The 19113-nt window shown below is 37.6% G+C and overlaps 1 protein-coding gene across 3 annotated transcripts in view; it reads right to left on the bottom strand.

Moving 5' to 3' along the window:
* The window catches only part of tead1a (TEA domain family member 1a), a 40258-nt gene extending 23673 nt beyond the window's left edge, over window positions 1–16585 (bottom strand). Inside the window, exons 1-3 of one of the 3 annotated variants that reach the window (XM_077210611.1) lie at window positions 16427–16579; window positions 15975–16076; window positions 3856–4106 (exon numbers count right to left, since the gene is read on the bottom strand). In XM_077210611.1, coding sequence (XP_077066726.1) covers window positions 3856–4057 — 202 coding nt within the window. In that variant the 5' untranslated portion in view covers window positions 4058–4106; window positions 15975–16076; window positions 16427–16579. Of the gene's footprint in view, window positions 1–3855; window positions 4107–15974; window positions 16077–16422 lie in introns of all 3 variants that reach the window. The other 2 variants (XM_077210613.1, XM_077210612.1) reach the window with 2 other exon arrangements.
* Window positions 16586–19113: the final 2528 nt, after the last annotated feature.

Below are 19113 nucleotides of genomic sequence, written 5' to 3'. Positions count from 1 at the left end.
AGGTGTATATGACTTGCGTCTTTACGCCAAACACAATCACAGTTATATTACAAAATATTATCACTGGCTTCCAGTAACGGCCATATACAAGTAGAGTTCTGGCGGAAGAGTGACCTTTGACCGACGTATGATGTAGGATGTAGGAGTAGCGTAAGCTTAAGTGAGAGTAGACGCCTCTCCCGGTTCAAACAAATAGGCCTGGGCAACAAACTCAAGCTCCTCTTCTATTACATCAAAATCCTCCAACATCTCTTTAAAAAATACTAGTTTTATACTTCTTCGTGAATACGTCATGCGTCAGAGGTCATTCTTACAGAAATGCACAGCTTCGCTTCAGAAGACTTCTATGAACCCCCTGGAGCCGTATGGATTACTTTTATGATGGATGGATGCGCTTTTTTGGGCTTCCAAATCTAGGGTACTATTCACTCCCATTATAAAGCTTTGAAAATCCAGGATATTTTAAATATTAATCTGATTGTGTTTGGCTGAAAGAAGAAAGTCATATACACCTAGGATGGATTGAGGGTGAGTAAATTATGTATAAATTACATTTTGGGGTGAACTATCCCTTTAATTGTCCCCTATTAGCGATGATGTGCAAAACAAGTGGACTTCACCAATCGCAACAACTGACCATTGTGACACTGCTTGTCTTTCATCTTTGAAAATAAATCTTAAGAAAAGAGTGGAGGCTTGATTTGTGTGTTTGGTTTGCCTTTTCATGTACTTCTGCTGCTGGGAGAGATTCAAAAGCATACTAGTTAGCCAGAACAGAGTGACTCTAACTCCCATAACCACTAGTTCCCCCTGCGGAACGTAATGTAGCCCAAACTGGCACCACAATCTCGGAGCGGGTCTGTTATCCTATTGTTAAAGACACAGCTTTCCAATTTCCAATCCTCCGAGGCACACATTATGTTCACAAAGCCCTACACTGCCTGAGCACACCAGTCTATTCATTATTTTACACTCACAATTTGCTATTATAAAATGCAGAAAGACATAGTGCTGTAAGGTAAAATTAATAACGTTTCAGGCTCTGTTTGCATGAATAGAGCTGCACACAAAATGTCCTTTATATTAAAGTAAATTGAAGGTATTTTACAACCAACGAAATATGCTACTGAAATGCCCATCAAAGACTGAATAGCAATAATAGGTATTTTAGGACTTATATTTATTTCTGAACATAAGATAAACACATTAAAAGCCGATTCTGCTTTAAGAAAGAAAACTTCTGCGAAAGAAAACTTCTGCTAAACGTGCTAAATGTTGTTATTACATCTGACAGGAAATATTTTAGCTATGCATTGCACACGAGTAAATACTTAAAAATTACATTTTCAAAATGAAAGCATACGGAAGCAAATCAATGATGATGCACAGTGTTGGTGCTAAACTAAAGTAAAGTAAACTAAACTAAACTAAACTAAATATTACACAAAATGTTAATTTAAGTTAGAATGAGTTTACTTTGTGAGAAGAAAACAACAATTTACATGAAATTACCACAGCTATGGGACGACAGTTAATTGTTTAGTGGTCAATATACGAAAATATTTGATCACAGAATGGCCAGGTATGTCAATTGTGCTTAAAAAAGCTACAATACATTTCTAAAGTAGCCTATAGGTGGATATGGATGTCGGAATATAAATCACTTGAGAAATATTAATTGGCTGAGACTATGTTAAGTCCTCACAGTATATCCCCTTAGAAGTGAAACCACTGAGATTAGATCTTTCTTTCATTGAACCCAGCAGGGGACTGTCAAATCTACTTATGGCATGTTTTCTCTGCCTAAAATAAGCCTACTAGCAAACCAGAGCCAAATGGTTTATAATATCAGAGGCGACAGAGAGGGCACACTAATTGTACAATGTTGGGGCGAAAACATCATGCAACAACAGTCAAAAAGGATGTCTGTGAGGGGAAGGAAAAGGATTATGGGGGGAAAAAAGTGCTTGGTTCACCTGTAAAACCACGCGGCAGCCGCCACAGCATTACAAACCATCTAAAGCGAGAACTCTGATTCTTTGGCTTGACTCCAGTTCTTGTGCTTCCGTGATGCTGTAAAAGAGTCCCCTCAGGTAAACAGAGAGATAAGCTGAGCCACTACACAAGGAAAAAACCTACATATTGTTTTGAAGTGAAAGGCGGTTGCTATAGGGACAGCTGCTAATTAACCACACGGCGCTTGCAGACCTGAGAGCGGCAGGACTGGGGACTAGGATCTTGACTTGTATGGATCTGTGATGGGTACACACATAAAATAAATCTCAAGCAGTTGTTATGGACGATGAAATGATGAAGGTGACGTAAAGCACAAGGCTATGGAATGTTACACGGACACCAGCGTAGGAGGTGACAGGTTTGCCTCAGCGACCCAAGAAAACCCCCCCACGAACACCAGCCAATTTATTTAGAAGGAAGTGCTTGAAGGAAAAAACGACTGTGGCCATGGGAACAAACAGGTGCCTATTGAGAGAGACCTCAATCCATTTAACTTTGCCACTTTTCTATTAAAGTTCAATTTTTTTAACAAAAGTTAAATCTAATTTTTACAGCATTTATTAATCTAGGCTATTCTTCATGTTCACTCATAATACAGTTTTTACAACTTGACAAGTTAAAAGTGTATTTGTATACATAGAAATTAACATTAACATAGATTACCATATTTTCTGAAAAATAAGTCAAATATATTTTTAATTTTTAGTTAATGCATTAGATAATGTTCAAAATTATAAACCTTAAAGTTAAGTGTTACCAAGATTTCACAGGACAAGTTTCAAAAAGCAGAGCATGCAATTCGCAAAATCAAGGTCATGGGTCAGATTCCCAAGGGATTAATGCATGACTTAAACACCCTGAATCCAAAGTCGCTTAGGAAATAAGTGTGCGTCAATTGCATACATGTAAATGTTTTAAAAGGATAGGAAATTGGAAAAAGGCAGGAATTAGCAAGTTGGATTCAAAATTGCATCCCCATGGGGGCAGCAACCGTGTACACTGCTATTCTCCCACGGAAAATTAAACTGTCAGTAAAAAAAAAAAACAGCGGCTTTAAGATTTATAAACTTGTCCACCTTTTCCATCATGCATCCAGATTTAACAACTGTTTGGTTTCCGAGTTGTTCCTAATAAAAACAGCTGGATACAAATCCAAGCAGAGTGAGGAGGCTTCACTGTGGATAAGGCCAAGAGCATGTTTAATATCCTACGAGAAAAGAAAAGCAGTATTCCCTCTTTCCATGACATCACCCCAGCCGAGAGTTTGAGGGAGGCGTTGGAGGAGGGGGTGGCTTTGGGGAATGAGGTGGGGGGGATTGGGAGCGCAGCTGGTGTCAGCCGCACGACCATCTGCTCCTAACTAATGGTTCACGCTGACTTTACAAACAGAACCCAGGACAGCCAACCCGCTCCACCGCCTGGCCCGCTGGAGTTACGTTTTGCAGTTTCAGAGGCCCGACGGACCTCATCATCTCACCCTGAGGACAAACAACTAACAACTTCCCTGAGAACTTTCTGATGAGCCAACCTCAACAAACAACACACGATTACAAGCAGTCAAAACAACCCCCAACGGCAGTCATAACTCCACATAGCCAGTCAAAATACTGAGATTGAGAAAAAGGGCTGATTGTAAATTGTGTTAAGATGTATAACCCCAGCATATTAAAGGTGTAATCACCCTAGAGCATTTAAAGCGACTGAAAGTCAATTTGATGTCACATTTGGGCTCATTTGGTTGGTTCAATCCATACTTAGAAACGGTGGTCTGGTTCATGTGAACTCAAGATTCAATCTCAAGTTCTGACCTAGCAATCAAACCAAGCTTTTTTGACTCACCATACATTTTCCCCTCATCGGACAGGATGATTTTCCGTCGGCCGCAGGGTGGGTAGATGGCCAGGGCCTCTTGGAAGCTCTGCTCAATGTCAGGGCTCCACACACCCTCTGCGTCGTTGTCCATGGGCTTATCGGCCGAGTCGCTCATCCTCTCGATATCCTCCCCGGCACTTTCACTGCCACTCCAGCTGCTGGGATCCATGGCGACGGCTGGGATCTCGGAGCCCGAGCCTGGGGAACTTTAGGTGTACCTGGGAAGACCAACCACAAAAAAAAAAAAAAAGATTGGTCTGTTCAACCTGAGAAGTTCTGCCAGGAGGTAGTTTAAGTCTCTGACAACTCAATAATTCAAGCAGGAGTAAACATGAAGAAAATGTGATTGCCATATTCATTTACAATGGTATTTCTTATGATATCCCAAAATACTTCAAAGATTACTATAGTTTTACCATAATGCTAACATTATGCAGTTCAAAACCATGGCAATTGAATTCATTCATTGTCAATTAATGTTACTTTGGATACATTTGCTAATTGTAAAAATGTAGACAAATTTACTTTTAGCTGATATACACCTTTAAAATTAACAGCATTTATCCTTCAGGAAAATAGACCAAATATATTGATGACTCATCCTGCACTACAAAGATTTTGTCCAATCAAATGCTCTATGGAATGAGAATGATCAATGCAGGAAAGAAAAACTGGACCTGTTAAACAATGTCACAGGTTTTTTTTAAATGGCTTGTTTACAACTTCACACAGTAAATCTATTTGTGGTTTGGAAATGAAGAGTATAATGACGAAATAATAATGAATGCTGACCACATTAAAGTACAATTAAAACATTCTCTCAACATCCATAAAAAACATCAACCCAAAAGCTAAAGATCAACACAAGATTGAAAACCTATGAAGAAAAGGAAATGAGAAAATACAAGCCACGCCAATTTAGGAATGGCACTTAGGCTAAACCAAAACAGCTGCTGTCTTAGAAGGGAACACTTACAAGCTGGCAATGATGTCAGGCCAGCTTTTACATTCTGTGGTAGAAGATTGCTGAATGACAAATGTTGATCCCATAGCTTAAGAGAGAGTGATTATCCCAAATCACAAGCAACAGTCCTCCGAGTCACTGTGTTTAGCATTAGCACCACACATTACGTTTCACGTTAAAGGAAACTGCTTGCGCAAAAGCTCTGTGGCTAATTGCAATCTCATTATAAACATTACACTAGAAATCAAGGAAAGACAAAAAAAAAAAACTACAAAAAAACATGCCCATATGTAGCCAGCCAACTGCTCACATAAACAGCCAAGAGCGCAACAACATCAAACGTGTGTGTGCTTTACAACTTTGAGGTAAAGCATGAATTGTTAAAACAATGTAAATCTCACATGAATGATCACACAGAGTGATTGCTAACTACAAACTTGTGTTTTCAAGTCATGTCTGGCTTAGCGGCTACGCTAACGGGGGAAATGCCCAGTGAAAACAGTGCTGCCTATTGTAGAACTACTAGCATGTGTTTCCTGTCAAATTTGAGCAGGCTGCACTTTGCAATGTGTTAATGTGGGTGTACCCTAAGTGTTGGACCCTTGTGAAAATTAACACTAAAGCACACTTTAAAAAAAAATACTTATTAGAGAAATATTACACTTTAAAAATATATACTTCAGTGCGAGCTGAATAATGTTTTCAGTCTATTAATTGCTTGGTATTGGCAATTGAATGAAAATGTATTAATGGATTAAATGGATTAAATCAGTGATTTTCTGACATCAAATTATAATCAAGTACTTCACACATCAAAATAAGAGTACTACTTTAAAGCAGGATAAAATATTATAAATAAATAAAAGTAACCAAAGTTTTTTTTTTACTAAAAAAGTAAAACTTTTTATTTTGGCATTAGTGAGTAGTAGTGATTATATTTAACTTTACATAGGAGTAATAAACTGACATCTGTTGTAAGTCCCAATTTGGATAGCTAAATGTGTGTGTTCAAGTGTGTGACTGCAGTTGTAACTGACTGTTTTGGGTGTGTGTGTTTGTGAACTAAATGCTGGCAATGCAAAAAAAAGAAGAAGAAAAAAAGAATTTTCACTCATACTGCTGAAAGAGAGTGATAAAATTTGTGCATGCTGCAAACTGCTAAATGCTTGGCCTCTTAAACATCATCTTCCTGACTTGGAGATGAACTCAACTGTAATCACTTCCAGCACAGTCATGTGTGCACTTTTGGCTTGGCCCACAATTACACTGCAATCTGTAGTTTTCCACTTCTGGTACATTATGGAAACACTTACCGAATACTGTATTTGTACATTCAGCACACTACATCTGAGTTTGTACTTTTTGTTGAGCTCTATGCGTATATCGCATGTGAAGGTTTTGTTTCATGCAAATATCTTGTGCATTACCAGCTGACCGAACCAGAAGTACAAGCTATAATTACTTTTATGGTAATATCTTGGAAATCTGAAAGATTCTACATGAGTTTTGAATAAGCATCAACAAAGCAGGCTGGTGGTATGGACATTTGAAGATTAAAGAGAGCCTGAGTGTGATGGTTTAATAGGAGAGAGCGAGAGAGGCGGCTCTCAACACACCACACATTCTCCCTGTAATTTACAAAACTTCACACTTCAAAAGAGAGAGAGAAACTCAGTATAAGAGAAACTGTAAAGAAGAAAGAAACTAAAGAATAACCTGCTTTACTAGTCTATCAGGGATGAGTGATGTCAGTTGACTAATCGATTAGTTGTCCAATAACCAACTACTTGGTTAGCGATGTTGACTAGTTTTATCTTGATTTTAACAAAGGACAATAACTATACTGATAACTAACTCTTAAGTTTTAAGAGTTTTAAGATGTCCACATCACAGATATAATGATAATGACACAGAAGAACAATATCGTTGAAACTACATTCAGAATGAGGTTTTTTTCAGGTGATGAACAATAAAAACATTGACAGCAAATCAGAATACACCCGACTTTAAAGAGCGAATTGTTTAAAGTGGCAGATGACTACAGCATGCACTTATAAAAAACAGCATAATCGTCCGTTTATGTGGACACTAATCTCAAAAAATATTGCGTCTTTTAATTTATCCACTTAAAATGGGCCTTTTCGTCAGTTTTTGCGTCTCACAGTTTTTTTTAACATCCTACCAATGGTGTTGCACTTTTAAGATGGCGTATCAAGTTAAAAATAGTACAACGACAAATCTTAAAGCTGCAGTTCGTAGTTTTTCCTCTTTGTCGCCCTCTCTGTTCGAAATCTGCAATTGCAGTTATTCGCGGAATTATCAACTATGCGTGGGTTGTGCCTCAGCACGGCACAGCTCGGATGAATCCAATGTTTTGAGGAAAATGTGCGGCTGTCAGTCATCACGCCAGTGTGGATACTGTCATTCAGAATCACAGATTCTACTTTTTGGAAGTATGACCAACATAAGAATTTTCACCGGAAAATGTCATCTGAATAAGTAAGTAACATCCACTTTTGTTCTGGCGAACTAAGGGAAAAAAGCATTGCAGTAAATCCCGCTGATTAAATCTAACGATCGCTTATCATATCACGTCAAACCGTGCAAATTATACTTTGTTCTCAAATTGTTAATGTTAACAACATCAGCATTGCGTGACTTCATTTAATGTCCTTTATATTTATCCTTGTTTTCGCATGGCCGGTTGCAGTCTCTTTTTTTCTGTAGCCACTCCAAAGTCCAAAGTCCTTTGCATTTTACAACAGGTGAATCTCCAGTTGTCACTGGTGATTGTCATTTGAACCTTTCTGGATTCGCCATCAAATTGATACGTTTAATTATATAAAGTGTTGTGAGAAAAGGCTATAAATCTCCATCTCCAACATCCTCACACGCAATATAGCCTATTAGCCGAGACACCTTCATTATGTGTACAGATGGGACGTAATGATGCAAAGACATGCTCGAATTTCTGGAATCGACCACTGGAATTAAAAAAATTATTAAAAGCTTACCGTTTTGAAATGAGCTAAGGCAAGCAGATAGTTTTGAACACTGGCTGGTTATGTACTTGCTAAAAAAATTATTTTGGATAATTTTTAACCCAAAAAAGTTACGGACTGCAGCTTTAATGTGATGGTTTACCCAAAAATTTAAATTCTGTTCATCATTACTCACCCTCATGTCAATCCAAACCTATAGGAATTTTTGGATTGTGAAAAACGTGAGCAAATATGTTGATAAATGAAAATGGGGACCAAAATGTAATTAAAAAAAAAATTCAATGTTTCGCAGAAGAAAGTCATACGTGTTTGGAACAACAAAAGGTTGAGTAAATGGTGGCTGAATTTTTGTACACTATCCCTTTAAACTAAACGCATGATAACATGCATAACATTTAAGTTAGTTCAAACCAAAGACATTTGTACAAGCCGTCAGCTTTTGGACGTCAGGAAAAACCTCTGTGTTTCGTTATGTGTGCACATGTAACGTCCCATAATTCCCGGCTGTGAGTCCACCCCGGCGCTTCTGCACAAGCAGAGTGCCAGTTAAAGCCAAGATGTTGTGACTGCAGCAATATGGCAGTGCTTGATGTTGGAGAGCACAGTGCTTGTGCAGGGCCTCGGTGGCAGATGGAAGGCCGAGATTAGTCATGCAACAATGTACTGTGGTCACACTTACAATACACTTCACCCTCCAGGCAGCCTCAGCCGGCCAAACGAGAGGCATGGGTGCGATCCCACACAAACCGGGAGGAACACATCCACCCCGGGCAGCTGTCTCACTCCCTCTGGTCTACTCTCGCTGCCAATGGAAACGAGGGTATATCACAGTATACATGTGTACGCTTGTGTGTGTCCATGTCCACGGGGCGAGAACACCACTAAAGCGCCAGCTTGTTGTAATTAAATGTAATGATATGTATATGAGTACAGACAGTATTTGCGTGGGGTCCCATTTGTGTTGTAATGCTAGAAAACTCTATTACATGAGTGTAGATCACAAAATCTGCTTTATTCAATGCAAAACCATCACGCTGAGCTCTTTAAAGTGTTCGCAGGAGCCTCTCACTCTCACTTCATTACCAAATTAAGCTGTAATCGAAGCGCCCGGCTCTCGTCTGCACATTAGCGGCTCCCTATTGATGAAGCTGGCAGCAGCACCGATAGAAAACAGCTACATTTCCGCCTCCACTTTGCTGCTTTGGATGGTTTAAATGTATTAAAGAAACAGTTTACTGGCAATTACAGCCGTAACTTGAGTTAGATGTGTGTAATTGCCCTGTGATTAGTTAAAGGTAATTGACAACTGGACCGTGTATGAAGTTTTTTTTAGAGAGTTTTTTTCACAGTAAGACAAATTTGTGACAACACATTTTTTAACAGCTATATACTGTATATAGATGTTGAAATGTGTTATTTTTTATTTTTCAATTAATTTGAATTTCATGCATTTATATTTTTATTAGGCCTGGCCTACACAATATTAGATAAGTTAAACAATTTCTATTTTATTCAAATGTATTTGTATAGCACTTTGTGTCGAAGAAAATATAAATAGCATATAAAAGTGGTAAGCAAACATAAATAAAAAATTATAAAAAATATATAAAATTATAAAAAAATACATATTTATATAGTTATAATTTAGTTTTTGTTTTATTTCCACTGTTTCACTGTTGTGGTAATAATGATAATAATTAAATAAATAAATGTTGTCTATAACATCATGTTTACTACATTGTAAATGGGCCAGTCTACATGAAAATATATAGCTGACTCTTACATTTGGGGGTCATTGACACTAAAAACTCCTGATATATGCACGTCACATATAAGCACAACATCAAATATTTGTTAATTATGTCAATTAATGTTCATCTCAGTAACTTGAAGAGTGCCAAAAAGACAATAGAGAACAAAAGCGATCCGATTACAATGAAAAACATCAAAAAATGTTAGTTGTAACGCCACTAGATGCTCCATTCATTTAATCAAAAAGAATGGTTACATTAACCCTCATAAACCTATTCCACTTACATAACAGGAGCTTCATAACGGAGAAGGCTTATTAAGTTATTAAGCGGTTTAAGGGTTTTCATATATCCAGTATCTGTAAGTGATCGCAAAGAGCCTTCCTCCAGTGCATTTCTAGCGGTGACACGAGATGCACGCACAATGCTATTAGTCTCTATATTACTCTGTCATCAGCCAGGAAATTCAATTAAGGATGACCTAGAAATCCCTTCTTTCAGTCTTTCTCTGAGAGAGAGAGAGGCTTTTGCATTTCAATGGCACGTGTTGTATAGCGGCCAGCACATCTTGTACTCTGATTGTCAAGAGTAGTATTTGCTTAGATGAAACCGTGTCCTTTTATTTCTGCGAAGGAACCATGCCAGAGAATCCTTCCTCAAAGAAACCCTTGCCTTAGACTCCAAAAAAGCATTATAGGAGGAAGACGTCTTAAAGATGCAAGAAATGTGAAGGGTCCTTAAGAAAATGGGCTGTTGATCCTATTCAGAAACATGTGCAAAGAAGCATCTTTAATCAGAAAATGTTTTCACTGCCTTGTAATACATCTTCAGCACATTAAGCTCTATAATTTGGCATGTGCTTCAAATTAATTATTTGTCACGCTGATGACTGAAGTTTTACAAAACGTATCAGTCTTTGAGAAGCCATTATACTCATCTAAATATGTACTGAACCCACATGTCCAAGGCTTCATTGACCTGAACAGAAACCGCACAGCTTGGCTCACTCGCTCCCCAGGTTATGACTTTATTCGATGCAGTTTTCGGAGGTCATACAAACCTGCTAATATCCAAGCGAAAATATGTCTGTGAATTGCACCGCATGGACTCCTAAGGGACGGCGGGTATGTAAGCACCGTTGTTATTGCTTTCCCCGCGGCTATGTAATCCTCTCAACCAAGTGCTAATGACCCAAAGTGACGGCTGTACTTCTGGAAAGTTAATGTCCAGTGGGTAGAGAAAGCTGGTGTTACAAGACAATAATGCTGGAAAGGTTTTGCACTCACTTTCATTCAAATAAATCATTAGTTTAGCAACATGGAATCAGATTAAATGAGTCTAAAAGAATCAAATCTGATCCTCTGTTGGTTCTGGAACAATATTCCTATTCTAACCAGACCCTAAAATCAATGAGTGGTTGAAAGCAATGACTGATATTAAAATTCTGTCCGATACAGAAGAGTTGATTTTGATTATTATTTTCATGTTGTGGCTAGTATTAAAACTCTATACACTAAAAAAACACTCAAAACTAAAATAAATCATTGCATATGAATTTAGGCATCATGGTGAGATTACATTTAACAGTGTTACTAAATTATCAGTGCTATTAAAAAATGTACTTTGTGAGCATTAGATGACGGTAAAGACCAATTAAATGAAAAATAGAGGAAATGAGCATGCACAATTAATTATCCGATATCTACTGATATTGATAAATTACTAAAAAATTATCTTTACAGTGTATTGACCGATAACCGATAAATGGCCGATATTAATATTTTATTTTATAAAATCAATGCTACAAGTGAATTCAGGGATCACAACATCATAATGTACAGTATAAGAAATGGATATTTATTTGGAGATTTGCAAAAGATTCATTTTTAACTGTTAAATTATCCATGTTTGGATTTTTAAGTGAGTGTTAGATGATGGCAAATGTAATTTAAATGCAAAAATGAGCATGCACGATTAAATATACAATATCAACAGCAATAAAAAAAAAACTCAAATAAATCTATAAAATATCTTTAATAAAGTAAATAAAATTCTGCCGATAACCGGTATGGTTCCGATATATTGTGCATCCCTAGTGGATCAAATATTTAAAACATTTCCTAATTAATATCAGTGAGCAAGGTTATATGTCCTGAAATGTAATTGGTTGGTATTGGAAAGTTGATTCAGGACCTTGTCCTACTTAAATTATTCAATTTAATGGCTACACTCCCAGAAGTCCACTTGCTTGAAGACAATCCATGAGTGGACCGGCTTCCTCTCCAGTGTTGTGTGGCAGACATGTTCTATGATCACTCCACAGGCTCTATTCTTCTAAAGCAGACTATTTTTCGCTGAGTCAGACCCCGCTATTATCCAATGTCTTCCTGGGGTGCCACTCTCCCCACGCCGTCCCACAATGCCTCCTCCAGGAAATGGAAGAGACGACGTGCTCAAATAAGTGTGATCTCCCGAGAAGCATGACCAGTGTTTGCTCATAACCTTTCCTGACCATCCAGCAGGGGACAAATACATTTACTCCAAAGGGTGCCGTGAACCACGCTCTCGTCCCGATTTACCACAGATACGGTTTCGCACAGAGAACACAGATGCTTCATATAAACGCAGAAGAAAGTCTTTTCAAAACTCACAGTACATCTGATCAAATTGTATCAAAACAGATTTGGTCACCCTTTCTTGGCTAAATCTATCTAGGACACAGCGGTGTCTTTTTTTAATCTACTGTCCCAATGGGAAAAGGGTTTTTTTGGTGCTTTGTTTTTTGTTAGTTCTGTTCAGGAGCATGTCTTTTTTTTTAACACTATCATCAAAAAGCATGTATCTTATAAAAAAAGGTACTAAAACTCTGAAATGCTATTTTGACAGCTGTATAAACTGTAAACTGGAAGGAAAGAAAAGCTGTAAGACCACCTCTGATTAATACTGTATGGGAGGTGAATAACGGTCTGTTTAACTGGAACTCTGAGCTTTGTGTTTGTGTCAGGAACTGACTCACTTAGTGACTGATTTCACTCTGACACTCCCAAAGGTGTTGTTTCCACTGAGCTGAAGAAACATTAAAGTAAAAACAGATTTTATAATAATAAAATAACCTACACAAAGAAAAGCTCTTCGGTTTTTACCAAACCACACAAAGCCATGATCTATACACAAACAACAAGAACATTATCATGTGAATTCCCCAAACCTTTCTGCTTTTTTCCTTTTCTCTTTCTTTTACTTTAGGATCTATCTATCTATCTCTATATTATCCTTTCCAAAATAACTCAATTATCTATCTCCTTGTCAATCCATCCATCCATCTATTGTTCTATATATCGTTCTATCATCCTATTCTATCTATCTATCTATCATCCTATCTATCTATCTATCTATCTATCTATCTATCTATCTATCTATCTATCTATCTATCTATCTATCTATCTATCTATCATCCTATTGTTCTATCTATCTATCTATTTTTTCATAATACTTTCCAAAATAACTGCTTGTCCATCCATCCATCCATTCATCCATCTATCTATCTGATCTTTTTTCATAAGACTTTGTCCAAAATAACTCAATTACCTATCTGCTTGTCTATCCATCCATCCGTCCATCTTCTTTTGAGATAAAACTTTTTCAAAATCACTCAATTATCTGTTTGTCTGTCTGTCTATATATATCAGGGAAAATCTTTTTTTCACTCAAGTATCTATCTATTTCGTTCACTCTAATTCACTCCAGTATCTCTTTTCTTCTTTCTGAAATCACTCAAAACTTTTCCTCAAGCTAATCCAGCAACATTTACAAGCTAGCTAAAAAGCCGTCCAGTGGGCAGCCTGGAGCAGACGTACTGACGTCAGTGGCAGAGTTCCAGTAAGGGTCTCTCTCTGGCTGTCCTTGGTCTCGTGGAGCGGTGGAGCGGTGGGCTGTGTGGAGAGAGCCATCCTTTTGTGACAACAGAGTTTACCTCAGGGCACGGCGTGGGCCTCCCGCTGCCCCGGGCCACAGAGGACACCCTATTGTTCCTGTGTTCCCTGAACAAAGCCGGCCACCCGTGCCCCTGCTACACACAGTCCCACTGAGCTATTGTTCCACTGACAAACTCTCAACCCAAATTTCATTACATATGAATTTTCCTTTGTCGCCCCTTCAGGCCCCCCTCTCGCGTTTGCTCCGACAAATCTTTTCGGGTTTCGTATCCCCTCCCTCGCCCCGACCCCCCCTTCAGTTATCCAAGACTTGTGATTTTGAGCATGCCAAAAGAAAAAGATGAAACTGCAAGGAACACATGTAACTCATAAAACAAACATTATATTAGTCTGTATGTTCAAATTTAGCATCAATCTACACTGAAAACCATTTCGCTATATTAAAATAGCTAATTTCTCTTCTTTAGATAAGCAAAAACAACTAAATAATTGTCTCATACAATGCTAGTCATACAAAGCACCTGTTGCTTAAATACTTGACATCTTCGCCTCAGATATCTGAACTTATTTCTAAAAACATGACACAAGAAAATGGCTTAACGCTCAGCAAAAACTTGGGATTATTTTTGAATTTTTTTATTTAAAAAAACACATTGTTTAAATGAAAACCTCAACAAAATGTAGGTAATATTTATTATACGCATGACAAATTTAGCTCAATTTTGCTAGTGTTTCTCTTATCAAAAATTGCAATTATATTTAACAAAAAAAAAAAACAACAAAAAAAAAGTAATTTGTAATTTGTTCCCTAAACTGTAAACCAAACGTATTAATTACAAGTGCCAAACTATTGTACTCTGGCAACATAAACACAGTCCCTCCTTTACTAAACTTACTCAAACACCCTCTTTGCATAAAAAGACATCTAAAAGAAAGGACAAAATAGAACATAATGGTGTTGATAAGCTAAATTACCAGATAACATCGAGGCACACACAAGCCATATGGTGCCTCCACCAGTATAGCCTGTTGCTGGCATAACAATGGAGTTGGCTAGATGAGTGGCAGCAACAGTCAAACAAATGGCCGTTCCTCTGAATTAGTCCAGCGCCAGAATGAATACACAGTTTAGCATCTTTCAGCCTACAGGTGCGCTTAAGTGGCAAACCAGATGTCAGCATGGGAGCGGGACTGTTTGTGGAGTAATTCAGCCGCTCCACGAGCCCCTGCTTCAATAACAGCAGGAACAATGAAGGGCCCCTTCCCCCATTTTCCCACAATCCCGTGCTCCCAGAGGAAGCCGTGACTAGTGAATCAGGCACATTTTTTTCCTTCTCTGACAAAGTTTTAATTCTTGAAAACAAAAAAAGAAAATAGCATAATAAACGAATTGATTCTCTCTCCTCTGAAAGGTTATGTTAGTATAATGTTAAACTCATTAACGAAGGAATAAAGGAATTCAGGAAGAGAAGACAACAAAAAGTTCAGATGTTCCTACACTTCAAAATACTTGTTAGGTTTTGATTAAATTACATTCAAAAATGAATGAAAACTGTCACAGATATTGATTTTTAATACTGATATGAAGTCAAAAAACAGTGTTTAGGAGCTAGCGTAAGAATGTATTTAAATGTTTAACGGGTTTATCTACTCTGTTTACATAAGTTAAAAAGACTGGCAAGTCAAAACAACGAGACAATGGCGAAGGGGGTCGATCTCTTCTGAGACAACAAACCTCTGTCAGACAGCAGTTGGAGAGGGGGGGGGGGGGGCAACAAACAACAAAAAATGACAAAAATAATACTACAAAATGCACTACAGTATAAGACATGTACAGTAGCCTATGCACAGTATAAGACATGCACATAATGTTTACAATGAAACAGTTATTAAACTTTTCACAATGCTTTTCACACACAGATATTAAGTCTTCCAAGTCCAGTCAGTTAGTTTAGCCCTTAAAAGTTTTCTCTATCTTTTGAATGCATGTTATTTAAATGACAGACAGTAAAATTGAAAATCGCAATAAAATTGGAAAATAGCAATAAAGATGTGTCACTGTTTCTTCAGTCTTTTAGATGGATGACAAATGAGACCAACATATGACACATGATACCTAAAAATGCTGTCTAGGTAGGCAGTTTTTGTGACCGTCTTAGACCAGAGACTAATTTTAGTCTGAGGGCTTTCTAACGTCCAGATTAATTATTAACAGGGGCTGGACCATGGACTTTCTCCCTAATCCTTTATTTATGTACACAAAACTGGCGTTTTTCAGGAAAGGAGCGGGGTGCTAACCGGACCAAATAATCGCCTAAACATCCACAAGTCACTGAGGTCAAGTTAATAACCAGAAATCAATGACACTGATTCAGTCGTGCCAGAAACATGAATCACAGCGTGAAGTTTACTATTAAAGTAAATATGAATTTACTGTTACAACGAGATCGTGGTCAACTACTTGGCATAGATAGAACCAAAACGTGTTTTCTGAACCTCCACAAATGATGAAAATCTCTGCGGGTGTTTGCACAATCTACAAAAAAAATCAAAAATCATTAATCGCTTTATTTAACTAGCCTATCTCGTTTGGCACAGTGTATTTCTTTCGGTTTTCATCGTGAAATGTTGCTTACTTTTGCCGTGGCACTTTAAGAACTGGGAATAAAACTATAGGCTACCCTCTATTCTCTCAGTATTTATCTACTGATCCATAATATACAAGTCAAAACACATAAAGTGTTAGTATAACTAGTAGCAAATAAAATAATAAAACAAATACAAATCTACCATTCTTATACTTAAAAGCAATTTTACATAAAAAATAAATAGCGTTTATAACTTCACACCGCTTTTAACAACTTAGTATATAAAGCACAAACGTACCTCAAGTGTTTTAAATGTGTCTGTTGCAGAGTAATCGGATCGAGCGCACGCTCTGATTTATTTCCAGCTGATTTCTTTTTTTCTTCTTCTTGTCGGAGCGCGAGAGCGCGACAATTCTGCGTATCTAACAACGATGTGAAGTATGCGCGGAATGAGGGCAAGAATGAAATGAACGCGAAGAACTGAGTTTGCGTTGAGGGCGGGGCCGGAGTGACGTCACTCGCATAACTCCTCGGTGGTGGGAGGGGCTGAATGTGTGAGACTGAAGTGGTGAGGATTTTTTGATTCATTAGTGACTCGAATCTTTTGAATCCCTTCACTGAAGACTGAAGAGATTTGTTTTTTTTTCCATTGAGTAGTGAGTAGGCTACCATTGCATAAACGGCTAATAGTCTTACAAGGTAGTCATCCAATTTATTTTCTGCAAGACTGTTCATAATATTTTAAAGTCAGTTACATTAAAGATTGGTCTAATTTGATACTGAAAAGTAAGACTGAATACCCCTAAATAACTGCTAGTTGGTCACACTAGTTTTTAAGAGAGGGGCTGCGGACGAAATTGCATATGCCTACTCTCTGAAGTAGGTAGCCTACTTATTTTGAATAAGTAGTAACTGCTTCACGACCACTAAAAAAGTATGTTCTATAGTATGAATTTGATCTGGATGTAGCTACAGTAATCATGTTGTCATTTTCATGTGACCTAAGGTCACCAGAATCAGTTATATATCACCATTCATAAATTCTCTCCTGTGGCCTTATGGGATGGTAAAGTGTCCATCGTATGCAGACTTCAGAATCTCACTGGAAGTAGTAGGTCATTTGGATACTTTTTGCCTACTCTTTTATGAGTAGCCTACTGGGAATTCGGACATACTTCGCTTGTCACATATGCTGTTTTTCACCTACTACTGTATATAGCAGGGAAGTATGTGATTTCAGGTCGGCTACGTTTATGCAACTGACCTGAGAGGTTACATAGTACACTAGTAGGTGGCGACCGACACATTGAATTATTTATTCAATCGCTTTGTTAAAGTCGTATCAAAAGGAATTTGCAATCGCCTTTTCTTCCCTATTGTGACTTATACTTGAGTGAAACGGCTTCTCGAATGAAGAAAAAATGAAGGGTGGGAGTTGATTTTGTCCATCGGGAATTGATTGGAATTGATCGTTGGATGGTTGTGGTTTGCTATTGCTGTGATGTCATGTGAGTGACAGGTCGTCCCTCCCTCGTGCCAGTAAACACGTCATCAGAGAAGAAAAGAGATGTTGTTGCAAGTGGGAGTTAATTTAATTAAAGATTAGGGCACATGCATTTAAAACATATTTGTGGTTATTTTGTGGAAAACATAGGGGGCGTTTCACCCCATTCTACCCTAAGTTATAATATACACTGTGATATTCCATTAAAAAAAAAAAGTTGTCCATTTAGATTTCATGGTGATTTTAAACAACACCAAAAATAATCTTTGAACTGACTAAAAATGCACCATAAGTAGCTTACTTTCCTACACTTTGTCAACCGCTGGGCATAACAGTTATAAAGCTATAGAAAAAAACAACAATAGGCCTAGCTTAGATAAATTAGGGGTTTGGTTTTTACATTTTAGTCGTGAGGGGCATTATTACACGTTTATAATTTTTCATAACATAACATTCCCATCTGGGGTGATGACGTATACCAAGAGGAGACGGACGTATTAAACAATTATATACTGCCCCCTCGTATAAAAGTAAGTCACTCAGACATCTTATTTCAATAGAGTAAGGCTATTACATTACACTGTGTAAAATGAATAAAGAAATACTGAAATAAACATTAAAGTTCCGCTGGATCCACTGAAGGGTTGTTAACATTGATAATAGAATACAGTCAGTCATTATATGTACCATTGCCATCTTGTGGTAAAAACAGACATAAGCTGTATTTAAGGATATGCTTTGACTGTTTCTGCACAACATGGGAAACAGAAGCTTTAGTGATTCATTAAAGTAAAATGATCTACTTGCAATTACACAGAAATGTATGCACGTTTATTTTTTCCATCAAGTAGGGTAAAAAAATGACTATATATATATATATATGCCTGTGTGTGTGTACACAGCCTACATTTCGTTTAAAATTGAAAAAATAAATGAAAGTGCTTGTTATCAGTTTTAACTTTGCCATGTTCACAAATGTAGTGGTTTTAATAACTAAACTGGTAATTTAACACATAAATCAAACGTAGTTCTGGCATGTCACGTCAGCTGACTCTCATCTGATCCACATAATAAAGCGGATCCCTATCACAGCATCCCTTTGGAGCATTAAGTATTATTAGCCGTTTATCGTGTTGCTCAGGAGATATTAATTACCCTTCTCCATCCCCAGCTCCTCCTCTCGTCCACACTCAGGACTTAGCCTTCACATATTCCTTTATCTTGATTTTCTTGTTACAATCAATTATTGTCATTCATAACTTTAATAAAACCTTCAAAACATTTGTGTTGATTCTGTTCTATTTACCGTAAGGAGGGTTATCACTGTTCTCCCATACCGCCAATCCAAACTGTACGCTACTTGTCAATCATCTTTGATGATAATAGTGATCCTGACAGAAATGTGCATAAGACTAAAACAAATAGGAGAGAGGCTTGATTTGAAAGGTTAGGAAGAATAAGCTGTTGAGCACTTGAGTTCA

The sequence above is a fragment of the Siphateles boraxobius genome, unplaced genomic scaffold (genome assembly GCF_051911475.1).
Source record: "Siphateles boraxobius isolate OS27281-9 unplaced genomic scaffold, OSU_SipBor_1 65, whole genome shotgun sequence".
NCBI classification, from domain to species: domain Eukaryota; kingdom Metazoa; phylum Chordata; class Actinopteri; order Cypriniformes; family Leuciscidae; genus Siphateles; species Siphateles boraxobius.
This window is presented reverse-complemented; position numbering and strand designations above follow the sequence as displayed.